The sequence below is a fragment of the Alnus glutinosa genome, chromosome 1, assembly GCF_958979055.1.
Source record: "Alnus glutinosa chromosome 1, dhAlnGlut1.1, whole genome shotgun sequence".
In the NCBI taxonomy this organism is placed as follows: Eukaryota; Viridiplantae; Streptophyta; class Magnoliopsida; order Fagales; family Betulaceae; genus Alnus; species Alnus glutinosa.
Genome location: NC_084886.1, coordinates 50,526,755 through 50,542,460, shown reverse-complemented (window position 1 = coordinate 50,542,460; position 15,706 = coordinate 50,526,755). Strand labels below are relative to the sequence as shown.

The 15,706-nt window shown below is 35.6% G+C and overlaps 1 protein-coding gene across 1 annotated transcript; it reads right to left on the bottom strand.

Moving 5' to 3' along the window:
- Positions 1 to 908: 908 nt before the first annotated feature.
- LOC133857043 (glucan endo-1,3-beta-glucosidase) lies at positions 909 to 3,795 on the bottom strand. Its single transcript, XM_062292147.1, has 4 exons — positions 3,676 to 3,795; positions 2,415 to 3,397; positions 1,957 to 2,323; positions 909 to 1,760 (listed from the first exon to the last, which is right to left on the bottom strand). The coding sequence occupies exons 1-4, from the start codon at positions 3,758 to 3,760 to the stop codon at positions 1,738 to 1,740; spliced, it is 1,458 nt and encodes a 485-aa protein (XP_062148131.1). The 5' UTR covers positions 3,761 to 3,795; the 3' UTR covers positions 909 to 1,737.
- Positions 3,796 to 15,706: the final 11,911 nt, after the last annotated feature.

Sequence of the window (15,706 nt, the reverse complement as noted above, 5' to 3'; positions counted from 1 at the left end):
AAGAAGCAAGAAGAATTGTTTAAGAGGATGCTCAAGTTTGGTGTGGATCCTGATGAGGTTGTCTATATGACGATGATTGATGGCTACTCCAAGAATGGAAGAGCAATTGAAGCCCGCCAGTAGTTTGATAAAATGATAGAGGATTCCATTCGGCCAAGTTCTCATTCCTACACTGCAGAAAATAGTGCTAACAATACATAGAACATCACCCCCTATAGTGAAATCAAATAATTAGTAAATCTTCTGATTTGTCACCCACGAAAGCATGAGGGAAGATTTGATAACTTTTACAAAGCTATACATAATACTGGAGTACTCGAGCATGCCACCGCGTTCGGTGAACAAGAATATCAAGTTCTAAGATGCATCACAATTGACGCCCATCATCATAGTCTTACTGGCAAAACAAATATTGTATCTTTACAGCATATAAAGTAGAGGGGAAAAGGATAAACCAAAATACAAAAGAACGTCAAACACTGAACGAAGCATCAACTGTCCACCCAACGGTTATCGAAATCAGAAATCAAAAGACATTCATATATATTTTTATTATCCTGGAGCCACTTTTTTCCTGGTCCGTTGTAACTCAGGACCCAAGAAGAACCACACAGCTCTTACAGTAGGAGTTTCTGTTGCAGCTATTATTCTTGCACTAGCTGCAATCTCCGTTGCCGTTTACCTTCAGTATTGCGGAGTAAAATCTGGACAAAATTCTTACGTCGTTAAGCAAAGAAAACAGGGAGAGAGCAATGCAATGGTTATCTCCCCAGCTGATCATCGAGTCAAATATGGACACAAAGAAGGGTAAATATCTTGACCCAACATTCCAAGATGCCAATGCAACTCATTCACACTCAAAATTAAAGCTCGCAGGTTCATTTTGCAGAACAGAGAACAGAACAAAATCAAAAACAAATCATGACAGAGAAGTAGGTTGTTCTTTTGTCTCACAGTCGGGAGGAACTACAATATGTGAGATAAAAAAAAAATGGACTTTTCAAGTTCTCATCGGCAATCCCTCGAACATCTCCTGTGCCTCTTCCATCAACGCAAATTTCAAACAAGTATGAACCAATGCACTTCCAACAAACACATCCAACTCCAACCCAAATCAGTAACCTTACGTTTCTCTTCACGAACACACCCATCTCCCCTGAACTCGTTTTCCCATTTTGTGAATCAATTGTTGTTCGTCTACGTCCATCCTCATCAAAAACAGATTTATTTGATGAATATTGAGACACACTCAAATTCTCATTTCCTTTATTATCATTTACTGAACTGAAAAAAATCACTAGGTTCCTCAATTTCTCAGTATAAAACCAAGAAACTAAGTTCCTCAATTTCACCTAGTTCCTCCGGCGGCCCTAGAGGGTGGCTCTCAGGCCACCCACTCCCTAAGGGGTGGCTGCCACCACGGTGGTAGCCACCCCAACCCCTTTTCTTTTTTCTTTTTTTGAAAAAAAAAAAAAATCTTAATTACTTTTTAACAAAGGGAGAGAACCAAATATATTATAGTTATTTGAATACATTACCATTCTTCAACATCAATCACTATCTGTAAGCCAATGAAACTGTTATCCTAACATAATAACATTACATATCCATGCCTAGAAGCATGTACTACTAAAAAAGGGGAAGAAAGAGAGAGAAAATAGCTTTAAAAGCTTGCATAAAAATGTAGCAATGGTGGATCTCTAGCAAGTGGGGTCTTCATTGCAATTCACCCCATTGTCAATACTTGCACCTTCCATAGCCTGTTTAAACATAAATGACAAACAGAAAAAATAAAATTACTTAATGCCTTCAAAATGGATGTTAAAAACATTAATTAAATAATTTAATTTATGATTTTCTATCGATTTAAGTTTTTAGGATAAGTGATAAACTTTTTTCAAAATAAATTTAGAATATGAAAAAAAAAAAAAAAAAAAAAAAAAATCTCATACTTACTTGGATCCACATCAGTGATGGCTCCAGTTTGTTCAAAATCGCAATCATAGCCATACCTTCCCAATGCTTGATAGTACACATTCATTGCATAAGCCGCATGGGCACGAACCGTGTTGGGCTCAAAGCATGCCCCTCCTTCTTGGATCGGCCCACAGTTCAAGCCCAGCCCACAAACATAGTCAATATTCCTTTGCAGAGTATCTGGGTCAACCCCTGCTTTGGGTAGACACCATTGTTTTCCCATAACTGGTGGAATTGGGCCGATTGGTGGAGCCCCTGAGCCTGGGCTTGCTTCTGGGCCTGCGCTTGCATCAGGGCTTGGGCTTGCATTTGGGCTTGGTGTCCTATCTGGAATTGATGACCTAGCCTGCCAGAGCCAAGTCCACAAACCAATCAAGCATAAGCATAATGATGATTAACAAAAATGTTTTAGGGTGATTATCGGCTGCGGCAGCTACCATGGGCCGTAGGATCCCAACATCATAGACAGGTGTCATATCGGGCTGAAACAACCCAAAGTTCCTCTCGCCCGTTGGGCCGGGCTTGAGATTTTCATTGAATAGGGCAAAAATGTACGTCTCAAATGTCCGATTGGGCATGAGCGGCGTACCGCTACCAGAATGAACATGCCGAACAAGATTTCCATTGTAATCGGCGGCACTTTCTGGGCTAACACCAACTTGGGCTGAATCTCCCTCGGAAGGCCAGCCAGTTTCCGCTATAACAATCTCAAGGTCATCAAAGCCCAATAGTTTCATGGCTGAGAAAACCGCATCCAATTGAGCATCCAACATGTTTGTGTATAGAAGCTTAGTGTTCTCATCAAAAACCCCTGGATTGGGCCTAAAGAGTGCATAATCCAGAGAGTTCGGCGAGAAGCCAAAAAATGGATATGGATTTACCATGAAAGGTGCATTGGTGGCCCTAAGGAAGGTAAACAATGGTTTGAGCACGTGGGTGTCATAACCTTGTCTAAATTTGCCGGTGGACGGTGGGCTTGAGGATGACAAAATGCCCAAAGAGTGGGGCGTAGAAACCTTAATTTGCCGGTCCAAAGAGGCTGCGACAAGAGCTGTGTGAAGGGTCTGCATGGCCGGGACAAGGCCTGCAATTAACACCTTATTGGCTGTGGATAATACTTCATTGCCTACCAAAATTCGGACGACGTTGGTGGCGGGTGTATAAGGTTCTACATTGGTTTTCACCCATTGCTCGGCAAAGCTTAGCTTGGTGAGGCTGGGGATTTGGTCATTAGGCACCGTGATCGTGACTTCGATTCCAGTGTGAGCAAAGGCTTGCAATATTCCGGGGTCGGCATCAAAGAGCCTGACGCGGTTTATAATGGTCGATTCTAAAAGGAATTTGGCAACTTCAGATGGTGGAGGAAGATTGTTTGCCACTGTGCCATAGTTGACCCCAATCCCAATCGTTCCTTGCACTCCTAATCAACAAAATGGTGACATGTTTAGATTTCGATTTCCCAAGCAAAAGCATGTTTTTAAATAAAATCGTATAAAATGTTTTGTTTGCGATTGCGTTTGAAAGAAAATAACAATTTGAGCAAGGAATGCATTTTTAAATACATATGATTTTAAAGGTTAGAATTACGATTTTACCAAACACTTAATTATATTTTAAAAAAAAAACATTTTCATCTACCGCTATTTTTTTCACACAGCACATTTTGAATACAGACATTATTTGTCGATTTGGACATACCTTGAAAGATAGTTGATGCGAGGAGAAGCAAAACTTTGCTGATCATTGAAGCAAAAACGAAGCCAGTAGTGCTAGCCTTGTCCATGACTGTACTGGGGAGATGGAGATGATGAATGGCGCAATGGGGGCAGCCATTTCTGAAGAAGTAACCTTGAGATGCTTTGCTTTAGGATTGGAAAAAGTTGTTGGTGCTAATGGTTGGATTTTTATTTTTTATTTTTTGTTTCAGTTCTTTACTTTTTGTGCTGCCTTTTGAATTATAGCTTTGCCTTTTAATCTCTTCTATCACAATCTTTCAGCTGTTTGATAACCAATTCAATAAAGCGTCAGTCTCTTAATTTTACTCTACTATGAATATAAGCAAGGTAGGTGATACTTATGCTAAGTGGCTAAAGCTGAAACATGCTGGTTTAAGGCTGAACCAGATATTCCTTTAGTTTAAGTGTTGGACACCAAGGAGAATAATATTTTCTTAGAATGGTGGAGAAGGAATTGTAATTTAAAGAAATCTAAAGCATCCTTCTTCTTCTTCTTCTTCTTCTTCTTCTTCTTTTTTTTTTTTTTTTTTTTTCTTTTTTAGTTTTTACTTTGGTGGTAAATCGCATGAAAACGCTATGTTCAAATGGAGGAATAACTAAGATCTCTATTTATTAGGCTATCCGAACTTCACAAAAATTTGAACAGTCTAAGAGAGAGATTGCATAGCAATAGAACCTCTACCAATTCCAAAAAATCTAAAATACGAGATCCATTTGCCCAAAAAAGATAGGCCTACAACCCTTCTCTTTTTGTAAAACTTGAGTGCCACGAAAGTGTTGGTGAACAAGCTATGCCTTGCCGTGATCTCACTCTTTGGAAATTTGTTGTGAAAGAAAGATACAAATAATTTATAGAAATTGTGAGAAATTTATAATAATTTTTATATTGATATACAACATAGAATAACGAGCATTATATTCCAAATATTTCTCCTATTCTTTAGTTATTGGTTGAAATGAACTACTACTACAGTTTCTTTAATTTATAAAGATTGTGATCTTTATATATCTGCATCAACGGTCTGATCGATCAGAACCCAACAACTACGACAATTCAGAAAGCCCTTGGTTATAACAAAGGATAATGTTAAAAATACAATTTTATCTTAATTATTGCACAATCTCAAGACACATTGGGCCGTAGGGGTGAAAAGGCAGTTAGCAGAAATCGCTAACCGCCTCCACCAACTGGTAATCGAGAACCTCTTTTTTTTTTCTTTTTTTCTTTTTTGGTTTAGCTACTGGACCTGTTTTGTTTTGAACATTTTTTTGGCATAGTTTTTTAAGGCCTAATTTTATATTCTGCAATTTGTTAAATTAGGCTATTCTATAATTTAAAATTAAGCTACTTGTAGTAACAACATTTTTTATACTTGAAACATGGCACTTGTTGAGAAGTTCTACATATCAAGAGCCAAGTCTAGTAGTCTACAAAATTTCTAACATTTTCCGGCAACATTTATTTCACCTTTGAGCAGGGACCATATTGAGATCAAATTCAAAACACAAGTGAACACACCATATTCAAAACACAAGCCAACTATCAACAAACCCTCACATTCACAACATCAAAAAATCAAACCATATTCAAATAGTCCATAATCCACAAGTCCACACACCCACACTCATAACATGGTTTGATTCACAACATCAAAAAATCAAACCATATTCAAATAGTCCATAGTCCATAGTCCATAGTCCACACACCCACACTCACAACATGGTTTGATTCACAACATCAAAAAATCAAACTATATTCAAATAGTCCACAAGTCCACACACCCACACCCATCAATTATCAAACCATATTCAAAAATTAAACCATATCCATAGTCCACACACCCACACTCAACATAAAAAAAATCTTGTGGAAATAACAACACGACTTCCATTTGGCCTTCTAGCAAAATCCTGTGGAGATAACAACAATAAATATTATAAACTTAAAAAATTGACAAACTAAGCAATTGTATTGTAACATAAATATAATGGCAAGTCAAAAAATGATAACCTTCCTCTAGGAATAAGATGTTTCAGTCGTCTTTGAATTTGAATGTTAATTCTAAGGCCCATCTACATTAGAAAAACTTTAAGTTAAATAAATAAATAATGAAAAGTAAGTAAAATGAATTTATAAATAACTAATTCATAAAAATTTACCAGGTTCATCATAGCTTTCCATAAAGTCCTGAAACACTTCCTCATAGATCATTGGGCGGTTCCTTAACCAGTCTTGTATGCAAATCAAGGCCTCAACGGTAAGTAGAGACAATGAACTCCTAAAGGTATCCAATACACGTCATCCGTTGCTAAAGGCGGACTCAGAGGCAAAGGTAGAAATAGGGATGGCCAATACATCACAAGCTATCGCTGCGAGAGTATGATATTTTGGTGCATTAACCTTCCACCAATTTAAGATGTCAAAATCTATAATATTTGCTTCACACCCATCCAACAAATATTGATCTACCTCCGACCTACATTCCAAGTCATTCTCTGCGACAAGGTGTTGGGAAAACATATTCTTATATTGTGTCTCTTTATCTTCACCACTACAAATAGGATTGACATCTGCTCTTCTTGCATCTTCAACAATGTTAGATGACTCCCCTACTCTTCCCCCACGAAACTTATTGTATTGCCTAATTAAACGATTCAGGAGGTCTCTCACTTTTGACTCTATTTGATCTGCCCACATAGGCCCATTGCATTTTCTCAACCAAAACACCAACGCCTTTATCTTGTTGCGTGGATCAAGAACAAAACCAACATACAACATTAAGTTGATCATATCCATAGTCCCCTAATACTTTTCATATTTTTGTTTCATACTAAAACTCACAGAACTCAGGACTTGATCTTCACTGAGACAACCATCATTCAATTTATTTTGAATAATACAAAGTTGCAAAAAATATGAATTATAGGTGACATGAGTTAAATCAGAGAACTTCAATGTAGTTTCATAAAAAGTTTGCAAAAACGTTGCAAATGCCCTAGCATTTTCCCAATCAATAGGTTGAGGAACAACAAAATGATTATGCTCATCCTCCCCCAATAGGTCAAAAGCTCTTTGGTACTTCTCAGCAATGCTCAACATCGAATATGTAAAGCTCTTTGGTACTTCTTAGTAGTGCTCAACATCAAATATGTAGAGTTCCATCCAGTTGGAACATCTAGACACACCATGTTTTTACATTTGATTTTTTCGTGCTCTATACAATCTTTAAACTTTGACATCCTCTCCGGTGAAGACGTCACATATCTCACTGCATTCCTTATATTAGTAACACAATCACCTAAGTCTTTCAAACCTTCATGCACAACAAGGTTTAAAATATGAGCAGCACAACGCATGTGAATAAATTCTCCTTCCAAAACAATATGACTCTTGTTCTTCATCCTCTTTCTCATATACTCAACCCCCACATCATTGGCTGAGGCATTATCGACTGTAATAGTGAACACACTATCAATCCCCCACTGGGTCAATGCACTCTCTATCATTCTTCCAATAGTTTCACCCCTATGATTGAGAATTTGGTTAAACTTGAGTAATTTTTTTATGAATTGTCCAATCATAGTCTATGAAACTAGCAGTAACACACATGTAGTTTATATTTTGCAGGGATGTCCATGTATCGATAGTGATGCATACCCTTTTACCGCTCAAAAAAGCCCTCAACCTAAGCTTTTCTTCTTCATACAGTTTCAAACAATCTTTTTGTAAAGTGATACGACATGGCACTTTGAACCTAGGTTCAATTCTATTTATCAATTCCCTAAACCCATCACTCTCCACATGCCTAAAAGGCAGCTCACTTTTGATGAAATACCGAACAATCAAATTTCTTATATTGTTTGCATCATACTTCTTGAATCCAAGTTGATTACTACTACCACCTCCTGCCGATTTCTTGAATGACATTTACAACATTGTTTAGTTTTTAGGTAGTTTTGATTTCTTAAGTGGAGAGTCTGGGCAATTAGAGGTAAGGTGGTTCATCATGGCTGAAGTGCCATTTCTCTTATAGTGACACCCTATTAACCTATTACAATAATTGCACATAGCTTTAGGGTTTTCCTTATCGATCAGTTCCATTTTTTTATAGTGACTCCACACAATGGATTGATTCACAGGTGGTTTTTTACATTGTGACTGTTGGGAATGTGCGGGGCTTTCAACATTTGCAGTGGAAGGTGTTTCAAAATTGTCATATACCATAATAGGAGTGGTTGCATCACTCAAAGTGTCTGTCATCTGTTATTAGATAAACAATAAAATTTTATTTAACAACCAAAGGGAAGATGAATCACACCTAAAAAAAAAAAAAAAATCTCATCTCAAATAAAAAGCTAAAAAATATAAATCTTCATTGATCTAATTACAAAATGATTTCTTCATGCATCAAGCATCTCATAGATAAAAGAAGAACCACAAAACAGAGTGAGCAAGAAAGAGAAAGAAGCCCTGTCTTGTGAGTTGGGTTTAAAAAAACTCATCTAAGCCTTAATCTTTACCAAATGAATTTATGAGACATTTACCCTAAACAAAATCCATTTATTAAATGTCTACAAATATAATCTGCTACACATTAAAAAAAAAAAAAAAAAATTACAATGTGTAGAAGCTGAAGATGATTGGAAAGGGACAGAAAGGCCAAAACAGGGTATGGACAACATGGAGATATGAACTCTCATGCTTGAAACAAAGCATTTGACTTAATAAGCTGAAATGACAGAGCAGGCAGGTGAGGGATGACCCAATTGGTTGATTGATCATATGTGATCAATCTATTTGAAAATGTGTAGACATCCAATAACATCTAGGCTTAAAATCTTGCAAGGAGTTTTGTGTTCATCTGCCAAACACCTTTACTACAGCCGTAAATGTGACAAAATAACCAAAAAGAAAAACCCAAAACACAGTTTATTAAGTCTAATGATAGAAGAATAAAGAAAACTTACTGGCAAAGTCGTAAAGAGCGAGATAGAGAGTGGCGGAGAAACAACAATGGTGGCGTTGAAGCTTCTGGGCGGAGTGAGAGAGAGGCCAGTGAGTGGCGGTGTGTTGCGAGAAGGGAGATTCGAAGATGATAAAGTCGAGACTCGAGAGGTTGAGGGCTAAGGAGTGAGGCGACACAGTGAGAGTTGGGAGAATGAGAGGTCCAGAGAGGAGCCAAAGCCCTTAGGGTTTGCTCGTTTACGGTTTTATGTGTGGTTTAGAGTAGTCTAATTAGACTGAATTGAAACGACGCCGTTTTGGTGTTTAACACCAAAACGACGTCGTTTTATATATAAAAATTTAAAATTTAAAATATAATAATAATAAGAATAATATAACCGCTAACCGCCTTTCTAAAAACCACTCGGTTATAACCGTTAACCGCCTTTGTAGGGCAGTTACTGGTTACCGATTTTTAGACGGTTTTAACGGTTTTGCGGTTATACGGTTAGCTGTTAGCGGTTAGCGGGCAGTTATTTTCACCCCTTCATTGGGGTGGGATCCTATGCAATAATTGGAGTAAAGTTTTACCTGAATCAGGGCCCGACAATAAATACATGCGCTAGTTTCAGGAAATTTCAGTCCAACTAAAAGTATGTCATAAAATCATTTTTAAGGCGACATTTTAAAGAGGAAGACACCAAATCTGTAGGCAGAAGATGTTAGGGTATGTCGGAGCAAATGCTTTTTCAGGTTGGACAAAAATAATGGCAAATATGTACGAGAAACATATGTACGTACAAGACTCACATGAGGTTTTTAAATTTAGCTTTTGTCTAAGTTTTTAACAAAAACATACAAAAATTAACAATCAAAGTACTAGCTGTAGACAACCAATTATTATTTTTTAAAATTAATGAAATAAAATATCTCTTTATCTTTTTAACTAAAAAACATTTCACAATAGTTTTCCTTAATCTTTCCTTAAGCCATTAATTTTTATTTTTACTTTTACTTTATTTTTTTCTTTCATTTTATTTATGTTCTCTCTCTCTCTCTCTCTCTCTCTCTCTTGGTCTTTGAAAGCAGACACTAAGTCAACCACTCATTCCCTCCAAAACGACCTTGTTCAGCTTTTGATGCTCAGAGTTTTGAACAGGTCATAGCTAAAGTCTTCTAATTTTGGACTTGCCTCAAAATCTTGGACTTGACAGTGATGGGTTTACTACAAACCACTTGAAAATCTAAACAAACTTGGACTTGAGTGGGAAGTGGTGATGGTTGCTCCACCGTCGCCGTGAATGGGAAGCAGCTGAGGCAGCGGGTTTCGATCTAGCTCCGGCGAGCTCTAGACCGAGATTGCCATCCAATCTCCTCAATATCACACTCTAAACCGGTTGGACCTCCAATCTCTGCAGACGGAAAATGCTCCACCGCCGTCAACTCCTCCTCTAGTGAGCTCTCTGCCTCTCGCCTCGCCTCCTTCCGGCTTAATATCTCTCTCTCTCTCTCTCTCTCTCTCTCTCTCTCTATGTACAAGAACCAAGGGGGAATGCAGAATTGCTTGAACAAGGGACCAAGAATTGGAGCTGCATGTAGAAGGAGAAGAGAGGTGAGATGAGATGAGAGATAATCGAATTTATGATTATAATAAGCATTTGAGAATGCTACAGTGCTTTCCAATGCATTGAAAAGCATTGTAGCATTCCCAATGCTTATGGAATATGTAAGGAATCTACTGCAGGTTATTTTTGTTATTTTTTTTTTTTTTTTACATTTTTCTTATATTTAGAGAAGGAAAAGAATTATGGGGTATCTGCTACTAGTGTTTTAGCAAACTCTCTATCAAAAGTTGAATTTAACATCTGTCATAATATTTCTTTAAATCTAAAGAGCCAAAAAGTGAATGTTAAAGTTTTTTTGATATTATTTTTTGCATTAAAGGCTTCAAAATATTTAGCTTGACTTGAATTTAATGCAATGAATGCTTAACTTTATTAATGAAAAATAGTAATTATTTAAAGTTACAAAAAATCACTCACAGCAAATACCTTATCTTTCCTAAACCTTAATAATGCTACAGTGCAACCCAATATTATTATAATCATAAAAAAGAACATAATCTCTTCTCCATCTGTTCTTCTTCTTCTTCTTCATTCTTTTTTTTCTTCGTTCGTTCTTCTTCTTCGTCTAAACCCAGACCACCATGGCCATCCGTTCTTCTTCTTCATCCAAATCCAGACCACCATGGCCACCTCTTTGCAATGCTCATCAAAAAATCCCCAAACCTCGAAACCCTAATCGGTACAAAGTTTAAAAATTGAATCAAACTACACCATCCTACCCACAAACAAAACCTTGATTTGTATAAACAACCACCTCCAAAATACACATCAAGAGCTCGCAGATCCAACAACAATCGTACCCGAACCCTAAGAAAGAGAGAGAGAGAGAGAGAGAGAGTGTGGGAAGGGGGGGCTTGGGTTTTTGCATCTTGTGTGTGACAGATGAGAGAGAGAGAGATAGAGAGAGAAGAAGAAATGAATAAAAAAAAAGAAAAAATTAAAAATAATATTTTAATGTTATAGGGAAAGATAAAAGGAAACTATTGTGACGTGTAATTGTTTAGAAAAATAAAAAGTGGTTTTGTTCCTTACTTTTAGAAAAAGAAAATTGTTTAGTACTTGCTGGGAATACTCTTACGTAGGTTAGAATGGTTGGAAACCTTCAATTTACCTTTCATCAGTTTTCACAGCAAAGGGCAACAAAAAAAAAAATTAAAAATTAAAAAAAATGATGCACATTTATTTTTGTTGGATCTTACAAATTTAACAATAAATTTAAAACTCAATTGTAGATGTGTTTATGTCATTTATAAAAAATAAAAATAAATAAATAAATAAAATAAAAAAAAAAAGAAAAAGAAAAAGAAAGATACTTTGAATCACAACATAAGCATCTGTAAAGTTGTCTTTGCTTTCCACTTGTCTGGTCAACAGTCTGATCAATCAGAACCCAACAAATATGTCAACTCAGAAGCCATTCTAAACTCTCCATATTTTTTTTTCACTTCTCCCAAAACAATCAAATAAAAAACATTCTAACTTTTTTACACTTTTTATATCACATCAATCATATTTTATTACTATTCAAATAAAAAAATTCACTACAAAACTAAACTTTTTTCACTTTTCTATAAAACATTCTAAAATTTTATATCACATCAACTACTTTTTACTATACAACACACAAATATTCTACAACACTAGGGTTGTATTCGAGCCGAGCCGAGCTTGGGGCTGTCGGACTCGGCTCGAATACATTATTAGGGAGCTCAGATTCAACTCGAGCCCGAGCCGAGTTTAGAATCTATGTTCGAATTCGGCTTGTCAAGAACCTAGTCAAGTTCGAGCTTGGCTCGAACTCGGCTAGGTTCACAAGCCGAGACTCCAATCGAGCTCGATTGGAGTTTTGTAAATTTTTAACTTAAAAAAAAAAAAAAAAAAAAAAGGACTTCTGCTACTGCAACACCCAACCAGCACAAAAACCACCGTACAAATATGTGACCGCGTGGGACGGCCACCTTGACATGCTCCGTGGCCGGAGACCACCCAGCGGTGGCCGTGCCACCAAAGCCAATACCAAAGACCCACCAACAACTTCCCTCTGATTCATGCTCACCCTGTCGATCCACCGCACGCCAACACTCCCCTATATCGAAGAAAGCAGCCCATTACCACCATGCAGCGCGGTGGCCTTAGACGCGCCAGCACTACCACCCACAGTGCAGACTGCCGAGTGCTCTCCCTCTCCCTCTCTCTCTCTCTCTCTCTCTGCATTTCCTTTCTTCTCTTGTTTTTGTTTTTTTTGTCCTTGTCTAGTTGTCTTTTGTTTGACAGATCGAGGGGGGAGAAGAAATAATTCAGCCACACACGTGGCTGTGGCATTATCTTTTTTTTTTTTTTTTTCTTTTATATATATATATATATATATATATATACGTGAAAAGAAATTACATTAATTAGGGTTGGGCAACCCAGAACATAAAGATACAAGAAAAACTAAGAATGAAAGTACGCGGAGACAATGCTTAATTCAAAATATGCGAGCCTATTGAGCATTGACACGGATGCCAAGAACCTGGGCCACCAGTGAAGGTGGTAAAGGGTGGATACAGGATCCATAGGATCCAAACACCACATGGGTAACCATTATAGAGATCACAACAGAATATACGACAAAAAATCCTACAGAAAATACAAATACAACAGAAACATACAAATTTAAATGCCCAGAAATACAAAAGATGGAAAATAATTTATAAAATCTTATTCCAGATTTTTCCAAATAAATTAAAAACTTAGATAAATTATGAATTAAATGAAAAATTTAGAACTTTAAAAAAAAAAAAAAAAAAAAAGTTGTGTAGGTTAGATGGTTTCTTTTATAATATTCTAATTTAATAATTTAGACACTATATTTTTGTAAAAATTTAGCCAAAAAGCAATTGATATTTTTTTTTGTTTGATATAAAATACTAATAAAATAGTTTAGTTTATTGGGCATATATTTCTTCAATTATTGGGTTAAGTCTATTAACTAATAACTAGTAACATATTAAGTAATAAGTTATAACTATAAACTATAGTATATGTCTTACATGACTATGTAAGTGACTAATACTATTATATTATATATAACTATTAACTGTAGTATATGTATAATGTGAATAAGTAGTAAGTCTATTATACTATATATATATATATATATATATATATATATATATATATATATATATATATATATATATATATATATATATATATATATATATATATATATAATATATATATATATATATATATTTTGACATGTCCACACAAGAGGGGGGAAGGGAATTCAAACTAGTGACCTCCGCTTCATGAGGCGTGGTCCCTAACCGATTGAGCTACTCCTTGGGGACATAATTATATATTTATATACTAACTATTTAATATAAGGTGAAGAAGACTTTGATATCACAATGTTTGAACTTCAAACAAATATATTAATATGAAAAATGGAATATTGAAGCATATATGTGCTGTCTTTTATATATATATATATATGTGTGTGTGTGTGTAAAATCAGGCATATATACTAACTGAACTTCTAATGTCAGTTGATGAAATTTGACTATAGGAATCGAATAAATTATTTTTTTGATTTTATTTTGATAACACAATAAACTAATTATAAATCTGGAAATCCATACAGAGCTACATTTTTCCCTAATAATACTGATAGCTCCTCTGTCTTCCTTCCGTCATCTCGCGTCTTGTCTGCATGGTTGTAACTTGGAAGATTCTATTTCTACATATATAGATCTATTTATTATTTACCTATCGTGGATAGCTACATGCCAAACAATTAAGTAATAATAACTCTAACTAAGGGTTCATTTGGTTTGCGGTTCAAAAAATATAATTTGAAAAAGTAATTTTTAAAACGCAATTAAACGTTTAGTAAAATTTTAGTTTGACCTTTAAAATTGCAGATTAGCCTTTAAAATGTTACGTTTTTAAAAAAATACCACATTTCTTGAGATTTGAAAATCAATTTTCTGCTTTTTCAAATCACAATTTTTTTAAAACGCAATTTTCAAACAATTCATTTTTTCCGATTTAGTTTAAAATATAAATTTTACCTACAAAATCGCACCCTAAAAGTTATGCACCTAAATTTGGCTTTATTCAGCTTAATTGGTAAGACATCGGTCTAATCACTTATTAAGCTGTTTAATTAGCTTTTTTGCCAAAACATGTAACAGAAACTTTTGGCAAATCAAAGAAGAAACATCGGGAAGTTTCGCTACCTTTTTCTTCCTGTCCCGGTATTCATTATTCACTCTTGAAATTAACTATAGAGAGAGAGAGAGAGAGAGAGAGAGAGAGAGAGAGAGAGAGAGGATGGGGATTGGTTATCTGAATATTGGTGTGGTAAGCAATTAAAAAAAAATAAAAAATAAAAATATAGCGGGTATTATTTCATGATAAATTTTGTGACTAGAAGTTTATGAAAATAAAATATATTATTTTTATTGGTTTTAATTTCGATCAAAACGCATTAACAGTTATATATGCTAAAAAAGTTAATTTAGTGATTCGATCTCTTGTATATAGAGTCTTCAAATCCACCAATTTATTTATTTATTTATTTAAAGATATATAACAAATGTTCTTTTGTTTATATATATATATAAATCCCAAGTTATTACGAATTAATTAAAAATAAAACAATAAGATTATGAAAGTAAATATTTTCTCATTTATAGCTACTGCACTTTTTATTATAATTCCTATTACTTTTCTGCTTATAATATATGTAAAAATAGTTGGTCAAAATGAATAATTTAAATTAAACTTGGCAGTTTAGTTCTTATCAATGATTGAAAAGAAGAAGAAAAAAAATGAAACTTATTAAAACTTCGTGTCTTATGCTCCGTTTGTTTCGACGTAAAATGGTTTCCGTCGTAAAATATTTTCAACGAAATCATTTTCAGAAAAAAAAAATAATTTTCTCGAAAATATTTTCCAGCATTTAGTGCGCAAAAAAAAATTACGAAAGGCGAAAATGCAACTGTTGCTGGAATCCGATAACGTCAGGTTGCCGGATTCTGGCGAGCATGTTTGGCCGGATCCTCCAGATCCGACCGGATCCCGGCTATTTTGGCCAGATCCTGCCGAATCCCGGCCATTTTGGCCAGATCCGGCCAGCTTCTAACCATGGCCGGATTCCAGCCAGTTTCGGCCCTAATTTGGTATGCCGGCTTCCGGCGACGGTGGCCGGATGTCGCCAAATTCCGGCGCCGCCTGGATTCTGACAATCGACCATTGCTGAATTCCGGCAATCGGATATCAAACATGCGTGCAAGGACCAAGAGTTTAATTTCTAGAACGTTCTTCACAAGACATCTACTCATCTAGTGAATATTATTGGACTTCTAATTAACTGTGTGTGCGAACAATGTGCAACAAAATATTAAATGCGGAATTAAAGGAGACAAATA